The sequence below is a fragment of the Nicotiana tomentosiformis genome, chromosome 10, assembly GCF_000390325.3.
Source record: "Nicotiana tomentosiformis chromosome 10, ASM39032v3, whole genome shotgun sequence".
NCBI classification, from domain to species: Eukaryota; Viridiplantae; Streptophyta; class Magnoliopsida; order Solanales; family Solanaceae; genus Nicotiana; species Nicotiana tomentosiformis.
Window position 1 is genome coordinate 65,807,318 of NC_090821.1, and position 22,597 is coordinate 65,829,914.

Sequence of the window (22,597 nt, forward strand, 5' to 3'; positions counted from 1 at the left end):
CCCTGATTTACGACCCTCCCCGCCCTTACCCACTTCGTCTCATATAGTATTTGTCTAAATTATATATTTTCCAATAATATTTTGTGCTACCTAAATAAACACCGAAAATGTAGTAAAAACCCACTTAATACCAAACACACCCTTAATCATAAGTGTATTCAATTATCATTATCCTTTCCAAATGTCTCAAGTAATTAATATTCTAGCAAGGGTAAGTGCGTAAAAAAGGATAAATGCTTATTGTTTTTACACAATAACAACGAAAACGACATCTCAGTCTTAAATATGATGGGGTTGACTATATGAATAATTATCATGTAACTCAACATGTTATCATCATATATATCAAATAAGAAAAGAAAATGACAGATAATATATATATATATATATATATATATATATATATATATATATAAAGTTCTCTAACAAGTCTAAAACAATTCTTTTCAACTATAGCAAATATTATGATCTTTTCATTTTATTGTGTATTATCTCTAGTTAAGTCTGTAGTGTCAAATATTTTAAAGCAAATTTAAAGTATGTATTATGTAACAATAAGTATGTATTATGTAAAAACATATTCTAAATTTGGAGGAAGTGTTGTGTAACAATAAGTATGTATTATGTAAAAACATATTCTAGATTTTTTAACTATTTGTATATAATTTGCTTCTCCCTTAATCAATAAGAGAAAAGAAAAAATAGAAAAGGAAAGAACATGCAGAAATGCATGTCAGATATCGGTTCACATGCAAATCATAAATTTCAATTTTCAACCATACTTAAAAGAACCCAAACTGATACTCCTATTATAATTATTAAATTTCAAAGGACTAAGCAAACATGTTCCACCAATAAATGAAGAAGAATAATTAATGAAAAGTCAGTCTGTCCTTGTCTGTGATAGAAGTTTAGGCATAATAACTGTACTATAATTTATAGTAGTATATTTTATTGACTTAGTTTAAATATTAATTTAGCAAAACATTTCTAATAGCGGAGAGAAAAGAAGGATGAGGCCCTTTTTAATAATATCTCAATTGTAACGGCAAGGTTTCGTTTGTTACGGGATAAAGGATAATTAATCTCTGAATTAAATTTGAGGTAAGTTTATCTTATATTTGGTTGAGATAAAATCGCGATAGTGTTATTTTATCCCAATGGGAGCATTTATCCCAATGGGAGGGTGGGATAATTGTAAGGCCCCGTTAAATTTTTTTAATAATTTAATATTTTAAAGTGCGATAACACTATTCGGGAATAACGTATTCGAGTATCAAAGGAGACTTATGGGGTGGAACCACATTATTTGGACATCAAAAGTGTTTCAACGACATCGTTTCTTCGAGTATAAGTGGTATCACATTAAGCAAATGAGCTCCAAATTCAGTTTCGATTGAAGCATTAGATCCGTATTGAAATTACGAAGCCATAGCAAAAAGAATCGTCGAATTCGGACATCGTATGAGAGAGTTATGCCATATTTTTCCATCGTCAACGCCTAGGGTAGCGTGGGGCGCTATCCCTGGCGCTGGGGATCTTGAGGTTCTGGAACTAGCGCCACAGGCCCCACGCCACCTGTGGCGCCAGAAAACACTATATACTCATTCGGGGTTCATTTTACCCCATTTCTCTAGGCCGAACTTTGGGGTTTTCCTCCACTCTCTTAAGACCCCCCAACTCCCCCCCCCATCTTCAAGGTGAGTAATTCCTACTAATTTTGTGTTTTGATTCCATCAATTTCATCCTAAAACTAACTCAATCCTCCATAAAATACATAGATCTTCAAGAACCCAAAGGAGGATTTTGCAAGATTTCTTCCAAAAGGTAATGCTACACCCTTAGACTTACATGTATGGATATATTATGGGAATATGGGTATGAATTACATATTTGAACTTATGATATGGTGATTGGAAGCCATAAGTTCCCAATTTAAATACATAACCATTGTAGAGATTGAAAGGTGATTATTTGATAGAATTTTGTTGGTTGGGTATGGATGGATGGTCATGTATGTGATGTTGAAAGTTATGAATTGTTTAAGAATGATGGTGGGATAAATTGTTGGTAAATGGTAGTAGTTGGATGAACTAATTTTATGGGTAAGAGATGTAGAGATTCATGCCTACTAGGTGTTTGATAAAATGCCTAAATGGCCTAAACTATGAAATTTATTACTAATATTGGTTCCATTGGATGTTGTTATTATAGATTAAAGTTGCTTAGTGCAGTTGATCGTTGTAGTATCATTTAGAGATGAATTTGAGGTATGTTGGCTAAACTTTCTCTCTTAGAATCTAATTCCATAATGTTCCCGTAAGTTCAAGTATGGATGGCTCAAGATTTCTAATTTCTATATTCCGGATTATCTCCTATAAACTTGGCTATTCCGAATGAGCCTTATGTCGAAAGATATATGTTCAAAGTATGATTTGCGTATTAAAATGTTATGACTTTGAGTCGTGTTTTAAATGAAAACTAGTATACTAATTGGGTGAGAAAAAAATTCGATGTGCTTAAGACTCCAAATTGCTCATATGTGTACCTAAAGTCTTGATTGAAAATATCTTGTTGTTGATAATCTATAAAGATGCTTGAAAATGAAATAAGTGAATAGGGGATATAGAGTGTGGCCAACGTGCCAAGAATTTAAATTATGATTGTGGCTAGTATTGCAAATAAAATGAGAGGATGCGATAAAGAATATGAAATGAGCCTCGACTCAACTGTTTAAAATTGATTTCGAAAATAGAATTGCCTAAAAGTTCTTGTACTCAATTCATGCCCATAAGTGGCTATTTTAACTAAAGCTTTGCTTTATAAATATATCCAATGTGGCTCGAGTTCTCACATACTTAGGCGTTGAAATTGTATATTGTCATCTCTGGAAAGAGTATTGCAAGAATAAATGGTGTATTGATTGTGTATGATTTTGATGTGTGTTTCTATTACTGGTCGGTATGCCCCATTCTTTGGGAAGAAACCTTTTGTGTTTAAAGTTTCTATTACTAATGAATTTGAGGTATATGATTGCTGAAATATTCTATATGTTGATATTTGATGGTGATCTTTGAAATTGAAAGAGGTAAAAGTGTGGAATATGAAATACGGCCATCGTGTCAGGAATAAAGAATCTTGTGAATGGCCAAATGAGCCAAGGAAATATTGTCGTTATGAATGACTGAAAATACCAATGAGAATATATACATGTGAAAGATGTTGAGGTGAGTACAATTGTAATTATATTACCTATGTGTGCAAATCAAATCAAAAATATTTTTTGGGAGCATCATTAGCAAAACCGAGGAAGGGTGGGTCATAAGGCCCACACTTGAAACTACACGTGCCGGTGTAGGGGTCGATTGTGATTATTCCCCTTATTTGGGATGAAATTGTGATATTTTCCCCCCTTAATTGGGATGAAATTGGTGATAATTGTGGATTTGAAAAGTCAACCCACACGGCATATGTGGGAAGACAGCCTAGCTGATCGGGTGGAGATCGGACTCCATGTTGTGCACATGGTGGTACTACTCTTGGTAACAACTTTATTTCGCATCATATGTCAAACCACATTATCCGTGGGGAGATGGACTAGCCGATCGGGCATGATCGGACTCCGTGCTAACAAAGACGGTGGTATATCGGTGCTAATGATCTCCCAATCAAAAATGGTATATGAAGTTCGTATTTGTAACGACTCGGCCGGTCGTTTTAAAGTTATAGCCCTGATCCCCTATTAACTGCTTCTCCCATATCTATTTCTGCTATTGTGACTTGCCGGGAGGTTTCGTTTTGGTTTTTGGAGTGATTTGGGACACTTAGTCCCTAAATGAAAGTTTAAGTCTTAGGATTTTGACCGTAGTCGGAATTGTGTGAAGACGACTCCATAATGGAGTTTCTTCGGTTCCGTTAGCTCTATTGGGTGATTTTGGACTTAGGAGCGTGTCCAGATTGTGTTTTGGAGGTCCGTGGCTTATTTAGGCTTGAAATGGCGAAAGTCGAATTTTTGGAGATTTGGACCGGTAGTGAAAATTTTGATATCGGGGTTGTATTCCGATTCCGAAAGTTGGAGTAGGTCCATAGTGTTGTATGTGACTTGTGTGCAAAATTTGAGATCATTCGGATGAGATTTGATATGTTTCGACGTCGTTTGTAGAATTTAGAAATTTTAAAGTTCATTAGGCTTGAATCAGTACATAATCCGTATTTTTTATGTTGTTTGACGTGATTTGAAGGCTCGACTAAGTTCGTATGGTATTTTAGGATTTGGTTGGTATGTTTGGTTGAGATCTCGGGGGCCTCAGGCATATTTCGGATGCTCAATAGGTCATTTTTGGACTTAGGGAGTTGGCAGATTTTCTGGTGTTATTGCACATATTTTTCTTAATCGTGTTCGCGAGGGAGATCTCGCGATCGCGTAGGTCATCTGAGAGGTCAGCTAAAATTGCTCTTCACGTTCGCGAAGCTGAAGACGCAATCACTTAAGGTTATGAGGCAGTGCACCGCGAACGCGTGGGCTAGGCCGCGTTCGCGACGAAGAAGTGAGGCAGCAGTGGAGTTTGAGTGTTACTCTTCGCGGTCGCGTGAGCACTATTGCGATCGCGTAGGTGTGAGCAGCTAGTGCATCGCGTTTGCGTGAGGTGTTATGCGTTCTCATAGAGTAAATTTCTGAGGGAGCGAAGTTGTTCTTCGCGATCGCAATTAAGGAACCACTGGGCAGAATTTAAAGTTAAAAAATGAGGGTTTAGATTCATATCACAAATTTTGATTGAGAGCTCGGTAAAAGGCGAAATTTGGTGAGATTTTCGGAGGAAGATATTGGGTAATAATTCCTAACTCCTTTATGATTAAATCCTACTAATCTATTCTTGATTTCATCATTTAATTTCGGATTTGGGGTGGAAATAGGGAAAAATTTGAGAAAAGTTCTTAGGCCCAATTTTGGGATTTTGATCGAGATTTTGGTATTGGATTTGAGTGAATTTGGTATGGTTAGACTCATGAGTGAATGGGTGTTCATTGTTTGTGACTTTTACTCGATTCCGAGACATGGGCCCGAGGAGGCTTTTTGGGCGTTTTTCTAATTTCTTGCCTTAGCTATGATTTCGTTAGATAGATTAGTTTCTTGTAGCTATATTTATGTTATGTAATTGATTTTGGCTAGATTTGAGCCATTCGAAGTCAGATATTTGTGGAAAGAGCATTGTGACAGATTGATTTGAGCTTGGTTCGAGGTAAGTGGCTTGCCTAACCTTGTGTGGAGGAACTCCCCTTAGAATTTGATACTGTTGGATATGTGAGCGTCGTGTACGTGAGGTGACGAGTACGTACACATGCTATTTATTGTAAAACTCTATTTTTCACTAAGTCATAACTTGTTTTCTCCTTATTTGAAACACACTAGCATATGTAACTATCTTGTTTAGACTAGAATAGCATGCCTACATTATTTAACTGCCTATTTGAAATCTGTGCAACATGTTTAGTAAAATTTCATGCTTTCCTTGACTTGAACTTAGTCTAAACTGTAGGATTTCTTGCTGTAATTGTTACTTCGGTTGGTTGCGCTGCATATTTATTTTGGAACTACGGAACGGTATTCCGGGAGATCCCCATGTACTGCATATTTACTTTGGGACTATGGAACGGTATTTCGGGAGATTCTCCTGTTTTGCATATTTATTTTGGGACTACAGAACGGTATTTCGGGAGATCTCCCTGCACATTTACGTTTGGGAATACGAGACGATATCTTGGGAGATCCCCTGTTGTTATCACTGTGTTCTGAGCTGTTGTCTTTCATTGATTCTATTCTTGTTAGATTTCCGTATTTATTTTACTGCGATATTTTATTGTCTTATTTCATTATATTTATACCAGTAGGGTCCTGACCTGATCTCGTCACTACTCGACCAAGGTTAGGCTTGGCACTTAGTGGGTACCGTTGTGGTGTACTCACACCCTTTTCTGCACATATTTTTCGTGCGCAGATCCAAGTTCATCTTACCAGCCTCATCACTAGTTGCAGTCGCTGCTGCTTATTGGAGACTTCAAGGTACATCTGCTCGTGCCCGCAGATTCTCGGAGTCCCCCGCTATCCCTCTATGTTCATTTTTCCTTCTTTTTGTGGAAATGATGATAGAACAGTTAAGACTTCTTAGTAGCTTGTGACTTATGGTATTCCGAATTTTGGGAATTGTTTTGTACATTTTCAGAGGTGATAATTGTATATGTCAAGTGGCATTCAGTTGCTTATTAGATATTTGTTACTGTCAGTAGTTAATGTTCGTATTTTTGTTTTATTTTTGCAAAGTGTTAGGCTTACCTAGTCGTAGAGACTAGGTGCCGTCGCGATGGTTCACGGAGGGAGAAATTGGGTCGTGACAGTATTTTAAAAATTATTATGTTTTCACTGGACATTTAGATATTGTTGATTGTGACTTGTTATTTCTATGTGTTGCTTTTTCTTATATGGACATTCTATTTTGAAAGAGGACTTTTAGCTATACATACTAGTACTATTCGACAGTACTAACGTCCCTTTTGTCGGGGGCGCTGCATCTTCAATGGATGCAGGTGATTCAGCAGCGGACAACTTTGGTCCTCGTTAGCAGTTACTCCCTATTCAGCAGGTTTTGGTGAACCCTACTCTATTCCGGGCCCGATGTCACTTGATGTTACACTTTGTGTCTTGAGGTATAGCCGGAGCCTTGTTGCCGGCACTTTCATACTATTCTTCTGTCATACGTAGAGGCTCCGTAGACAGATTGTGGGTAGTTTTTGATGTGGGAAATTGAACTAGAAATGCTGATATTTGGCAAACATGTTTTTCATTATAATTATGAACTTGTAATATTTTGGAAATCGTAAATGAATCTCTTTTGAATAATGGAATTGGAAAAATTGGGGTTGTTAATGAAATTTTCTCAGTGTTTGATTAATGGAGTACATCTCCTCTTATTTCATGAATGAGTTTGGGTAGAATAAAATCTAACAGGCTTGCTTAACCAGGTTTACTCGGTTGAGCGCCGATCGCGCTCCCCGAGTTCGGGGCGTGACAATAATAATCCCGAAATAATTAATTCTGGGATAATTTGACGTTCCTAACTAGGGGTGGCAAACGGGTTGTCCGGGTCAGATATGGGTGGATTGAAAATGGATAATGTAAAAAACGGATAAATTAAATTCTCCGACTTGACCCATATTTATACAGATAGAAAATGGATTAACCGGCGGATAATATGGGTATCCATATTATCCATGGCTTCTTCAATATAATTACTTTTGGGAGAATTACTAGTCTCTCAAACTTAAGACAACCCCAATTTGAGTTTTTGCAATTGATTATCCATTTTTTAAGTGGATAATATGGATCTTATTTATATTTGACCCACTTTTAAAAAGTTTATTATCTTACTCATTTTTTAGTAAATAATATGGATAAATAATTATTATTTTTTGTTCATCTTGCCACCACTATTCCTAACTCTTATCTGCTAGCCAGATTTATTGAAACTTGGTTGTGACTACCTTCGAAAACATATATGATATGAATCTTGCTTTCAAGAATTTGCCTACGTATGTGTTTTTTTTAAAATAACTTTGCACAAATAGTTTTGATACAAATTATATATCAAATTGGTACATGAAGTAACGCCTTTCCAATAACAGTTCCAAATCTTGATTTACTTACAAGGTGAATTATGAATTTATGACTATAGATACGATGTATGCAAAATTCTGTGAACGATATTATTAAAGATGACTCTTAATTAATGTGGCTCGGGTCCAAATGATGTATTACATGAAGTATTTTTTCGTTCCTATATAATATTTAAAATTTATTTATTAAAATTATTCTAGATTTATATATTACCCGACCTAACTATGTTTTTTTTTTTTTATAATTTATATACAATCTATTATTAGTGCCTTAAATTAAGAAATTTAATTATACTATTTTTCCTTTTTTACTCTCCTCTTCTCTTTCCTTATGGATCTAGATTAGCTCCTGTTGTTGATAATCTAGTAATTATCAATAGGGTTCTATTTAGAAAGTCATGATTGTTTCCTCTAATTTCTTCATTTTTCTGGTCACGAAATCTCCATTATAACTCACCTTCCAATGCTCAATTTCTAACTTAACAAAATTCCTCAATTCTTAAAATTCTTCAAAAGGAGTCTATATCTCCATCACTAAAATGCTTTTGTGTTTAACCTAAGGAGTTAAAAAAACGGAAAACATATTAGATGTATGAGTATGGGACTGAAGTGGGTATAGAACTATGAACTTTTATTGAATTAAGTAATTTTTTTTGTTTTTGAAAATCAAGTAGCTAAATAAAGCTATTGAGGAGAAAACGAAAATCAATGAAGAATCTAAAAAGATAATTCAGCGAACAAATCAAGCATCTAACTCATATTTGTTATGTTTCTCTTTTAAACCGTGAGCAAGAAAATAAAGAAAATGGAGCAAACAATCATGACCTTTTAAATTTTAGATGGACACATGATCTTAATCTAGAACCCTATTGATAATTATAAGAGCTTCAACTACGGGAGCTAATCCAGACTCTTTCCTTATTTTCTGACGTCTTTCTCCATATACAATCTATTTTTTTTTCTTTCCTCTTCTTTTTCCTATTCTCTGCTACCTACGAACTAAAAATAAAATTTCAAACAAATTTGATACATTTATAATAATATATAAACTAAAAATAAATTGTACAACTAATTATATAGTATACAACTTATCTACAACTTTCATACATTATTTATACCAAATTAAATACAGTTACAACATTATATAACTTAAATACAATTTTCATACAAATTTTATACAATATGTATTTTGTATATGATTTGTATATATTTTATAAGTGGTGTGTTCTTCTTCCTCTATGAAATTCTAATCAACACTTCCTCTCTTAATACAATATTGATACATTTCAACAACTTTATGTAACAAGATAATATTTATAACTTAAATACAAATTTTATACAACGATTCATACATTATACAAGTATTTTTTAACTTTCATACAATATGCAAATAAAAATAAATATATAGTTACAATAAAATACAACTTAAATACAATTTACATACAACTTTAATACAATTTCGTAAGTATATTGTATGTCATGTGTTCTTCTTCTTCGAGTTTCAATATGAAATTCACCCAAAATCAAGTCTAATCTTCACCAAACACCCTCAAGATTGAGATATAAACTCCAAAAAAGATTTTTAATTGTTTGCAACAATACCCAATCCAAACAAACAATAGTTTTTAAAAATCCAAATTCGAATTCAAAGCTTTGAAGCTTTTTAATGGCTGTCAGTGGTGGAGAATTAAACACCTTCAAAATTTATTGATTGACCATTTCAATTCGAATATCAATTGTGCAACATGAAAGGAAATTGCTATTCAATTCCTAATATAAAGGGATACTCATTAATACTAATTGTATATAATTGATAAATCGTATATGCCCATATAGTTAAGTTAAAACTTGATTAGGGAGGGTAATAAAGTTTCATATGTAGTATAGGAAGTTAAAAATCTCTTACATGAATATCTAACAATGGCATTTCTATGTCTTTGGACAACAAAAGTAACACAATTGCAGAGGAGCATTAGATAGTTTTACAACTTCATTTCAAGAGAAAAAAATATAACTTTTATATATATATATATATATATATATATATATATATATATATATATATATGCCCTCTCTTGCTCCTTCTTCCATTATGCAATGTCACAAAAATTTAAAAATTTGTTACACATCTCAATAAAAATAATCAAAAATACAATCTTTCATCTTTCCATCCCCACTCCCCATATTTATGATAATAGAATGACATCTGCAACTTTAAATCTGATTAAAATGTTGGGTTAGTGCCGACCGAATTTGATTCTATATTAACTTTATTACTGAAGCTTCTTCTAAAAATGTTACAACCCATGTTTTCGTACGTACGAGTATATCGTAAGTCAATTGATGTAAGCTCAGAAATGAAATCATCTTTAAAAAGTTTACAAAGTTAGCTAATCATGTTAATTTGGAGGTTACAAATATTTAAGATCATCGACTGCAAGTACTAAAAGGTTTGGAAGGCTTAGAAGCTAAACCAATTGAAGAAAATAAGTTTCGTCGAAAGTCAACAAGTTAGGAATGCTATAACATGTACTTTTAGGGTGAGACTAGGGAATGCTAAGGAGGTTATGTTATGAGTTATGTTAGTCGTATGATATTCGTGTGTTATGTTTTGACGTCAAGCGAGTTGTGAAACAAAAGTCGATGAAACTCATCAAAAGTTACGTTCATAAGATTTACTGAAATTTTGGGTCAAATATAACTGCGATTTTCTCCCAATATACTTAGAGTTATGGGGTATTAGTCTAGTTTCTAACACATTAAACTGTTTGTCGATACGACATCAGAGTAGAGTGATATTTGTAGTTTCGCGAGACTGCACAGACTACATAGGTGACAAGTAGGTGTGTCACTAAAGCTTTTTGAGCAATACATTTCATGTGCTATAAGAGGTCTTTTTGAGATATATTATATATCAAATTGAAGGTCTTGGAATCTAATTTTTAATTCTCTTAACAGTTCATTCATATGACGTCCGGATAAAAAGATATATGTATATGAAAAAAGGCCAATGATAGGGTGCCAAGTAGCACCTTTTTGACTTTTCAAAGAAATTAGACATTTATATCCTTATCTCGTCTCCTTCTTCAATTTTCCATAGAACATGACCAAATAAGACCCCTAACTTTACTCTCAAGCTCTCCACAAGGGTTTCCAACAAGATTATCATCCGGGGCACGAAATCAAGAACCAATAACAATAAAACGATCTCTACGACGTAAGTATCACTATATTGCCTCTCTTTTTCTTTGTAGTTTAAGTTTTGGAGGTATTTAAGAGTTAATAAAATTCCTTATTTCTATATTTAAGCTTTTAAATATCAATAAAGGTTGATAAATTCGTTTTCTAATAGTTAGAACTCACGGGACGGTGATCGAAAACCGTGAGTACGAGTTACTCACTTGTAGCGGACTGTTTTGTGTTGATGTTGGGATGCTTGTTTTACTACTGTTTTGTGGAGTTTTGGAGGAGTAAGGTTGTGAAGAAACACCACATAAATGCAGGATAGTGGGCTGGTCGTTCGTCGTAACATTTTCGGGCTGTTTGACACTACTACGGTGGTCGTTTTGTGTATGAAGAGGTTGGGGTGTGTTGGGCTATTTTGTAGTATTTTGTGGTGTATATAAGGTTGGAAAATAATGTATATATATTGATATTGTTGTATTCTTGTGTTATTGGTATTTTCTTAAATTTGGAGAAAGTAAGGATTATAGGGGAGATGCTGCCCGTTTTAATACAAAATAAGCTTGTCGTTCGTTGTGCGATAGTTGTACCTTTCGTAATTTAATGATAGTATTATTATCGTTGTTGTAGATTAAGGTACGAAGAGGCGAGTTCAACTTGGTGATTTGGAAAGATTGCGATAAGGTATGTTAAGGCTATACCTTTCTTCATTTTGGCAGCATCTCGTAGCTACATGAGTTTGATAACGAGGTATAAAGAGAAGTTCGTATTCATGAACTTATGTACATTATCCCAGTCTCATAAGTTACAGTATTCTCCCTTATCGGAACTTCATATTCAGTTTAGTATTGTTTTCTTTAAGCCAAGAGAGTAGAGAGAGTATATATATATATATATATATATATATATATATATATACAGTATTACAATATTTTTACCACCATCGAGCTATAATTGGTGGGCAGGCTCCTATTGGGCAACCTCTGATCAGATGGTAAGTTATATACCGAGCCTACTATGGCTGAGCACCTATGAGCGAGCACAAATTGGCCGATATACAGAGCCTAGTATGGCTGAGTGCCTATGGCGATCCTTGTCAAGAGCTGCAGCAAAGTGTGGACCGCATACAGAATTGTACGGGCGCAGAATCTCTGAAAGGGCAATGTTTTCCGAAAATTTCAGTTGTGTATAAATAGTCTTTTCTGACGAAATTAGGTTAAGTTTTGAATATCTGAAAGTTGGTAGCCGTTTTCTTTATTGTTTTAGGAAACTTTATCATAGCTTGTCAATTTTTACATTGGATTTTCATCTATTTATCATTAAATATGAGTTTAATCATCTTTTCTTCTTTATTTTCTTCATCACCCACTATGAGTTGCTAAATTTCTAGCTAGGGTTGTGACCCAACCCTAGTGTGGGTACCTAATGGGTGTTTGATTTAGGGCTTATTTATGATTGGGTGTGTAATATTTAGCCTAGTTCTTGCTATAATTGTAGAATTAATGACTGCAAATATTGATTCAAGCCAATTTGACTTAGTCTCTACTTGAGAAAGAGAGACTTAGTCTAGGAAAACTTGGCTAACAAGAAATTGGGATGAACTCAAGAAATTGATAGTCTTAATTAAAGGGTTGAATCTAGAGATAGTAAAACCCGACTTGAGCATATATCAATTATTTTGTGCATTACCCATTTGGACTTGAGAAAGTCAAATTGGGCAAAACCACTCTATTACCGAGAGGTATTGAGTGGGTAATTATGTGTTGATATCTATAATACACTCCGACCAACAAAACCCGCTCTAAAGCCCACAACCCGTTAGGCAAACACCTAGGTGGAAGTCACAACCCTAGATATTTTACATACTTGAAAAACAATACCAAAAATATTATTCTCTATCTTTACATTTGCAATCCGTAGCATAATTTAGAAGTAGAATCAAAACACAGTTTGTGGAAATGTATCTTAGACACTTTACGCGCTTAGTCTGAATATATACCTAATCCCATCTACGCTCCCTGTGGATTCGATCCCGACTCCTAGTTGAGTTTTATTATTGTAATCGACCGCTTCACAACCTCAAACTGAGGTATGATTTGGGCGAGATCAATTTTTAGCGCCATTACCGGGGAGCATTAAAAACGGATTTAGCTATATAATTGGTTTTGTGTGTGAATTGTCTTCTTTTCCTTCCGTGTTACTAATATTTTTGGGTTAAACAATTGTAGGTGAAACAATGGCTCTCAACGACAATAATCCTCTCGGAAACATGCCATTGGGGGATGTGGACGTGGAAGATGGCCAATTTAAAGAGGTTCTTCCTGAACCTCAAGCAAATAGACGAGACCGACCATCTCAAGACAACGTTCTTGTTCCACCCCCACTTTCACCCAGAGCTGCTCCACACCGGGTGTTGCCGAATGAAGGGTATGCAAGTGCCATAGACCCCCCGCATTAGGGCGGGTAACTTTCAAATCACAATTGTTATGCTCACATTGCTAGAGCAACCGGGATTCTTCACCGGAGCTCCGAATTAAAATGCGTACAAACAGTTGAAAGGATTTGTGGACACTTACTGGGGGAGTAAATAGAAAACGTCTCCGAGGATGCTTTAAGGTTGAGGCTTTTTCCTTTCTCACTACGGGGGAAAGCTTTGGATTGGTTAGAAAGGTTTCCAAACCATTCCTTTCATACATGGGATAAATTGACGGAGAAATTCATTGCCAAGTTCTTTTCTCCCGGGCATATGGCTACTCTTAGAGACGAAATTCTAGCATTCAAACAAGAACCCAATGAGCCGTTGCATGAGATATGGGAGAGGTACCGAACTATGGTGAAAGAGTGCTCGAACAATGATATGACTGAGGCTATGATTCAACAAACTTTCTATAGGGGGATCAATACTACCAATCAATGCGTGGTCAACCAACTTGCTGGTGGAAATTTCATGACAACACCATATGCCGAAGCTTGTGAGATCTTATATGAAATGGCAGATACTTCATCGGCATGGCAAAGTAGAGGAAATGTTCCTCAAGGTGATCCAAATGTGATTCACCTACATAAAGAATTGCATGATCACATGCAAGCAATTGCCGAGTTGACCACCATAATGAATCAATTAGCCAAAGCTCAACTTCAATAAGTTCAAGGTCCTAAGCAAGTAAATGCAATGGAAGGAGTAAATATGATAGTGAACAAGCGAAGGCAAAAGGGTTAACAAGTGCAAAATCGTGCGGAACAATATGTGCAAGAAGATAGTGGGTTTGACCAAGATGAATCTTACAATGAACAAGAGGAGGAAGTACAATATGTGAACAACTTTCAAGGGCAAAGAAACAACACTCTAGGCCCGAATCAACAACAATGGCGATCTCAAGGTAATCAAGGGAATTGGAACAATCAAAACAACCAAAGCAATTGGGGTGGCAATAGTCAAGGATAATGGGGAGGCAAACACCAAGGGGGATGGAACAATAATCAAGGGAATCGGGGGTCGGGCTGTCAAAGGCTCTGGATGTATCAACTACCAAGCAACCCGCATCCTTATCCTTCCTATGGTCCTAGCTCTTCCAACAATGAGATGGGGCGAATTGAGAATATGTTTAAACAAATGATGGAGAAGAATTCCGACTCCGATGCTCAACTTGCCTCTCACAACACTTCAATTCGCAATTTGGAAGTTCAATTGGGGAAAATCTCGCAAGCTTTAAACATTCATCCTAAGGAGGCACTACCAAGTGACACGGTGGTGAACCCGAAGGGTGGGAAAAACACGGGACATGCCATGGCCGTGACTACAAGAAATGGAAAAGGTGGGGATGCAACCACCTCAAGTCAAAGAAAAATTGTGAATGATGAACAAGTGATTCAAGAAGATGAGATTCCAAAAAATGTGGTGCAAGCAAATGACGAAGGGAGAATTGATATTGATGAAAATGTGGAGGAGACTCAAGAAGAAGTGAACCCGTCTAGGGAACACATTGTTGACATATCGGAACCGGCAGTGCCAAAGTTTAAGGCACCAATGCCAAGGTCTTCTCCTCCATACCCTCAAAGTCTCGCCAAGTAAAATGGCTAGAACCAATTCAAAAGGTTCATTGACATGATGAAAAACTTGTCTATTAATGTACCATTGGTTGAGGCTTTGGAGCAAATGCCCGGATATGCAAAGTTCATGAAAGATTTGGTGACAAAGAAGAGATCGATGAATTGTAAGACTATAAAGATAACACATCAAGTGAGTGCAATTGTGAACTCAATGCATCCTAAATTGGAAGATCCCGGTGTTTTCACAATCCCTTGCATCATTGGAAGCGCCGACTTTGCCAAAGCTCTTTGTGATCTAGGGGCGAGTATCAACTTGATGCCCTACTCGGTTTTCAAAACGTTGGGGATTGGGCAACCAAGACCCACTTCTATGAGGCTACAAATGGCGTATCGTACTATGAAGAGACCATTGGGTATTATTGATGATGTGTTGGTTCGAGTTGATAAGTGCATCCTCCCGGCAGACTTTGTAATTCTTGATTGTGAAGTGGACTGAGGTGCCTATTATTTTGGGTAGACCTTTCCTTGCTACGGGGAAGGCACTTGTTGATGTGGAAGCCGACGATCTCACCTTCCGGGCGGGTGATGAATATGTGGTTTTCCATGTGTGCAAATCTATGAGGCAACCGAATAGCAATGAAGTTTGTACGTATGTGGACTTAATGACCGAGGTGATAGTTGATGATGCTAGTGCCATGATGAATGTTGATGATACTTTGGAGGCCGTATTGCTTAATCATGATGATGATGAGAAAGATGGCTATGTGGAATGTGTGAATGCATTGCAAGGAATGGGATCGTACACTTATGAACCCTGCAAATTATCCTTAGATCTTGAAAACCGGAAGACTCCTCCAACAAAGCCCTCAATCGAGGAGCCTCCCACTTTGGAGTTAAAGTCATTACCTCCATATCTCAGGTATGAATTCATTGGTCTGTGTTCTACTTCATCAGTTATTCTTTCCTCTTATTTGACTAACGTGCAGGTAGACTCTACTTTGGCAGTGCTACAAAAGAGGAAGAAAGCTATCAGATGAACATTGGCAGATATTCGGGGTATAAGCCCCGCCTTTTGCATACACAAGAATTTTTTGGATGAAGATGCCAAACCCTCCGTTGAACATCAAAGAAGACTAAATGAAGCAATGCAAGAGGTGGTGAAGAAGGAGATCATAATGTGGTTGGATGCTGGGGTTGTTTACCCCATTTTCGATAACTCGTGGACCTTTCCAGTGCAATGTGTCCCCAAAAAAAGGGGCATAACCGTGGTCACCAATGACAAGAACGAGTTGATTCCTACAAGAACGGTGACCGGGTGGAGAATGTGTATAGACTATCGCAAGCTCAACAAAGTCACAAGGAAAGATCATTTCCCACTTTCCTTCCTTGATCAAATGCTTGATAGGTTGGCTGGCCGTGCTTTCTATTGTTTACTTGATGGATATTCCGGCTATAATCAAATTCTTACTGCTCCGGAGGACCAAGAGAAGAGTACTTTCACATGTCCCTATGGTACTTTCACATTCTCGCGGATGCCATTTGGGTTATGCAATGCACCAACAACTTTTTAACGGTGTATGATGGCTATCTTCACCGACGTGGTGGAGGATTTTCTTGAGGTTTTCATGGATGAGTTTTCTGTGGTTGGGAATTCCTTTGATGATTGCTTGAAAAACTTGGATAAGGTCTTTGCAAGATGTTAGGAGACAAACTTGGTGCTCAATTGAGAGAAGTGTCACTTCATGGTCGAGGAAGGCATTGTCCCTGGCCACAAAATTTCAAAGAATGGTATTGAGGTCGACATGGCCCAAATAGAGGTGATTTCTAAACTCCCACCCCTACATCCGTGAAGGGAGTGAATAACTTCTTGGGTCATGCCGGGTTCTATCGCCATTTCATCAAGGATTTTTCCAAAGTGGTGAACCCCTTGTGTAAGCTTTTGGAGAAGGATGCCAAATTCCATTTTAACGAGGATTGCATGAAGGCATTCGAATTGTTCAAGTTCAAATTGACTACTACCCCTATTATCACCGCACCTGATTGGAGCTTGCCTTTTGAGCTCATGTGTGACGCAAGTGATGTGGCGGTCAGAGCAGTTTTGGGGCAACGTATCAACAAAATCTTCCATACGATCTACTATGCTAGTAAGACCATGAACGATGCCCAAATCAATTACACGATGACCGGAAAAGAGTTCCTTGCTATGAAGAAGTTTCACCCATACTTGATGGGTACAAAGGTGATTGTCCACACCGATCATGCGGTGCTTCGGTACTTAATGAGCAAAAAGGATTCAAATGCGAGGTTAATGTGGTGGGTGCTTTTATTGCAAGAGTTTGATCTCGAAATCCAAGACCGCAAAGGCAGTGAAAACCAAGTGGCGAACCACTTGTCTCGCTTGGAAGAGGAGGGGAGGCCACATACCGGCCTTGGTATTAATGACTCCTTCCCCGACGAGCAACTTCTAGCCATTTTAATGACCGAGATGCCATGGTTCACCGACTTAGAAAATTATCTTGTGAGTGGTATTATACCGAATGAGTTTTCTTCAAACCAAAGGAAGAAGCTCAAACGGGATTGCCTTGACTTTTATTGGGATGAACCGTATCTCTTTCAGATTTGTACCGATGGTATGATTCGACGATGTATGCCAGAGGAAGAACAAGTGGAAATTCTTAAGGCTTGCTACTCTTCACCATATGGTGGTCACCATGGTGGAGCGAGAATGACGATGAAAATGTTGGGTTGTGGATTCTATTGGCCTACTCTCTACAAGGATGCAAGTGATCTAGCTAAGCGTTGTGATGACTGTCAAAGGGTCGGTGGGATTTCTAAGAAAAATGAGATGCCCCTCACCACCATCTTGGAAATTGACATTTTTGATGTGTGAGGCATTGATTTCATGGGACCTTTCGTAAGCTCTTGTGGGAACACATACATTTTGGTAGATGTGGACTATGTGTCAAAGTGGGTTGAGGCCGTTGCTCTACCCAACAATGAAGCTCGAAGTGTGGTTTTTGAAAAAGAATATCTTTACAAGATTTGGCACTCCAAGGGCCATTATAAGTGATGGGGGATTGCACTTTTGCAACAAAGCTTTTGATACCTTACTCACCAAGTATAGTGTCACTCACAAAGTCTCGACCCCCTATCATCCTCAAGCAAGCGGACAAGTGAAAGTCTCCAACCGGGAGATCAAGAGTATTTTGTCAAAGACCGTGAATGCCAACTGGACGAATTGGTCAAAGAAACTTGATGATGCTCTATAGGCTTATAGGACGACTTACAAAACACCGATTGGGATGTCTCCATACCGGTTGGTGTTCGGGAAAGCTTGTCACCTTCTGGTGGAACTTTAGCACAAGGCTATGTGGGCATTGAAGAAGCTTAATCTTGATTGGGATGTCGCCGCTAACATGACGGTGGCACAATTGAATGAGCTTGATGAATTCCGGTACCGTGAATATACAAGTTCTTCCTTATACAAGGAGAAGATGAAGTACCTCTATGACAAGTACATCCGGAACAAGGGGTTCAAAGAAGATGATTTTGTGTTATTGTTCAATTCTCGGTTATGGATATTTCCGGAAAAGTTGAAGTCTAAGTGGAATGGTCCGTTTGAGGTTGTGAAGGTGACACCCTTTGGTGCATTAGACTTGAAAAATAAAAATGATGAAGTGTTTAGAGTCAATAGTCACCGGGTGAAGCATTATCTTGGAAAAGTTGATGATTGCCACGTCGTGGCATTAATTCATTTCAAGTGATTGATGATAATCTACATCGTGCCGCGACGTTAAATCAGGCACTTCTTGGGAGGCAACCCATGTTTCTTTTTATGAACTGCGGCCGCAAAATATTTGTGCGACCGCAGATTCATACTTTAGAGAATTGGTACTACTGGGCTTGGAATTGTGCGGCCGCACTCACAATGTGCTGTCCGCACTTTGATTGTGCGAACGCACTTCAAAATTATGCGGTCCGTGCAAGGCAGTCTGCGACTACTCTTAGAATTGTTCGGACTGCACTTCCCCCTGTTGCCTACTGTTTTATCTGCTACTATTTTATAGTTTGTGTTCGAACTTTAATTGACTCATGTTGCTATGTATTGCAGAAAATGGTTAGATTAATAGGACGTGGTGGCACTTCTAGAGGGAAGGGTGAACCCTCCTAAGGCCGAGGCAGGGGTACCATACCACTCTCCATGAAAAAAATGATTAGTAAGAAGGCAATAGTAGGCCGAGGTAGAAAAACAGAGCCCTCCGAATCAAGTTTATATGGCCCGTCTAGGGAAGCATCAAAGGGCGACTCAGTGCAAAGGTAGCCTATTGTGCCATCACAGCCACAGATGCCCCAGGACAAATACCGACTGAGAGACGAGCCTACCTTTTCTGAGAGTAATTCTGAGGTATCGGAAGGGAACAGTCAGGTTACGGAGCCATCATCTACTCATGTCCCCGCCGTACAGTCACAGTTGATGATGATGATGATATTCCGGATGATGTTCTGGGGGGGAGGGGGGGTGATACCAGAGTTGCAGGCCTGGAGAGGTCAAAGAAGAAGGAAGTTTGGGAAGATAAGTTCTTGAGCTTGACTACATTCAATAGGTTCTGAGAGTGGTAGCCACAGAGATCGCTCACTCTTGAGCGGCAGTTTGTGTTGAAAGATTTGGATAGATACAACCCGAATGTGTTAAGACAATTTCGGGAAAGAAAAGGGTGGAAATGGTTCATGAAAAGCATATTGGATGCCAACGAGCACTTAGTGCGGGAGTTCTACGCCTATGTGGCGCACATCAAGAAGGGGACTAAGGTGCGGAACTTGAAAGTACGATTTGATCAGAGCACCCTGAACACTTATTTGGGGTTCGAGGATATGGAGACGGTGTAGTATTTATAGAAAGTCGCACTTGGTGATTGCAGTTTGCCCTTGGCTAGCTGAGATAGTGGCAACTATAGGACCACCACCACCATGGATCATAATAGGGGTTCCTATTCTGCGGAACACCCTCAACTTTGAAGCAAAATGGTGGCAAACATTTGTATGCAGTCGCATAGACCCAAGCCGGAATGAAAATAATCTTCCAATCTCCGGGGCAGTCTTAGTTGTATCTATCATGGACGGGTACCCAATTAATGTGGATACCATCATGTCGGCCAATATGTCTCTGGTTGTCAGGCAGGGTGAAAGCTCCTATCCGTATCCCAACACTATCACAGAGTATCTCACGGATGCAGGGGTAGAGCCCAAGAGGTTTGATATGAAGGTAAGGGCTAAGCAGCCCTTCTCCTGGTACTCTTTGAAGGACCCAAGTAACCTGAAAAACAAGGGTAAGTCGACTACTATCGTAGGCCAGTCTGATGAGCCATCAGTGGTAGTTGCTAATTTTGCTGCTATGCCTTCTACAGCTTCCATGCCTTCCACAACAGTCGGGCCTTCCACCGAGATAGCTGCCATGCCACCACCTCCATCTTCTGGGACATCAGCATCGATATTAGTACCTTCCTCGTCAACTTATCCACTCTCTACGTTGTGAGTCTCCCAGACACTGGCGAGTCTTAACAACTGGATGCAGACAACTATTGCAAAGCTCTCTGACCTATCCAGTGCTGTCGCAGCTCAGACCTCTACCTTAGTAACCTAGATTCCTCCGTCAGTGAAGGAAACTTTGAAGAAAATATTGGAGAATCAAAAGACCATCATGGTCACCTTGGTGGCATATAGGGGAGCAATTGAGGAGCTTGGGAAGTAGGTGAAGAAGATGAGGAAATCTCAGGCTTCTAGAAAATCAGTTGATAAATTGAGACAATAAGTGACCAAGATAACAGTCGCTGGGGATCTTCCATTTGACTTATTGATGGAGACAGATCCATCAGTACCAGTAGACCAAACATCATCAGTGGCACCAGTTGGCCAGTCTGAGGAGCCAGACCGCACTACCCACACTGCTGAGGTAGTGCTACAGATGTTCACCAACCAAGCTGCTCCCCGAGCAGAGGATGATGAGATCCAGCTGGAGGAGCCTAAGGGAAGTGATGCTGCTATGGATACTGAGACCACATAGGAAGTCCTCTTTGCTCTTTCCCCTCCTTATTTTGATTTTTGTTAAGCACTGAGGACAATGCTTATTCTTATTCTGGGGGTGGTCTATTTTTTATTTGATATGACATTTGACATTGGCCTGTAATAACTATAATACTCTCTTTTTATTTTTATTTTCATTATGTATATATTCTTCTCTCTCTATTAATGTATATATTCTCTTGCCTTTTTTGGTTTTTATATTCATGTTTGCTTTCATTAGTTTATGTCATAGCTTCTTTATTCTATTTTATTAGTAGTCTAGCTTCTTATTTACTTTAATAGCTTCTTTTTGATTTAGTAGCTTCTTTTTATGTTTTAGTGATCAATAAGCCTTTGGTTTTCTTAATGCCACGGTTCTTTCCAAATATGGTTTTTGTGTGAACCGGGTGACTCTTCCCAACGATGGATGGTGTGACAACCTTCTTAAGGGATTGAGTCCGTTTTTTATATTTAGGAAAGAACGATAGTAATAATGAATAAAAGGACCTAAGTAAGTCGAACTAGAAGAGTCAAGCATGCTTCACTTGGTACCAACACACTTAACTACATGCTTATGATTAAAAATAAGTTCTTGGAAAGAAATAGTTCTAGTTAGTGACCTTGTGACTCTTGCGTTGACTTAGACAATCATCGAGTGGTTTAGTTGAACCATTAGTGATTTTCGATCTTGATTACGGTTGTTGTGGGTCCTCGACTCCATCCTCTTGAGCAATCCAACTGTGTGAGAGGTGAGATGTTTTATTACAAGTCCAAGTACTCGTGCGACTGGTCTAGAACTTGCCCCAAATATGTTTCTAGGTGAAATTCTAAGTTTTGCTTGGCTTGAGAAGTGATTGTAGGCTCTCCTTGACCCGTTTTGAAAATTTTCATGGCCCACCAATGATGTTATCCCTAGTCAACCCTTTTGAGCCTAAAGCCTTTATCATTTGATAACCATGTTACAAGCCTTTACCTGTTTTGTAGTGATCCTCTCTTGGCACCCGAGCTTTCCTTAACACTCATGAGAAGTAAATTGGCGAAAACATAAGTTTGGGAGAGAGACGAGGAGTTTGAAAGTGGTATCAAGGTACAAAAAAAAGAAAAGAAATGAAGAAAAAGAAAGAACAAAAGAAAAACACAAAAAGAAAGTGAATAAATTGAAGAGTTGAAGGGATTCAAAGAAAAGCAAAGTGCAAAGCATGGAGAAAACAAAGAAGGAGAAAATAAATATCATGACCAAGAAAGAGTGATGTCAAGTCTCTCTAGTTCCCCTAAGGAAAAAGAAAATGACTCAAAGAGTCGACAAAGCATGAGCCAAAAAGAGAAAATGGAGTGCTTGAGGAAAGATGAACCCGTTCTATTCCAACATTTTCTACCTTACTCCAAAAGCCTTCATTACATGCCGAAAAGGCCCCACGTGATTTCAAGGTGAGTGAGCTTACATTAGTGGTGATTTACATGAGGGGCAAGCATATGGTACTTAGAGCCGTACTTGTGACTTTTTTTTGAGAGTGATGAGCGAACTTTTCACAAATCATTGAATTGAGTGCTACATTCTTAAGTGAGATGAACTAACGGAGAGTATAAGAGGAGGAGTTTGGGATCCACAGTGACCTACATGAAAGTTAGAACTTCC

The 22,597-nt window shown here is 38.0% G+C and overlaps 2 protein-coding genes across 2 annotated transcripts; both read left to right on the plus strand.

The window, feature by feature from the left end:
- Positions 1-17,080: 17,080 nt before the first annotated feature.
- Positions 17,081-17,791, plus strand: LOC138900316 (uncharacterized). Its single transcript, XM_070187041.1, has one exon. The coding sequence runs from the start codon at positions 17,081-17,083 to the stop codon at positions 17,789-17,791; it is 711 nt and encodes a 236-aa protein (XP_070043142.1).
- Positions 17,792-18,269: 478 nt separating this feature from the next.
- LOC138900317 (uncharacterized) lies at positions 18,270-18,665 on the plus strand. The gene has a single exon (XM_070187042.1). It carries the CDS (start codon positions 18,270-18,272, stop codon positions 18,663-18,665), a length of 396 nt encoding a protein of 131 aa, XP_070043143.1.
- The last annotated feature ends 3,932 nt before the right edge of the window (positions 18,666-22,597 follow it).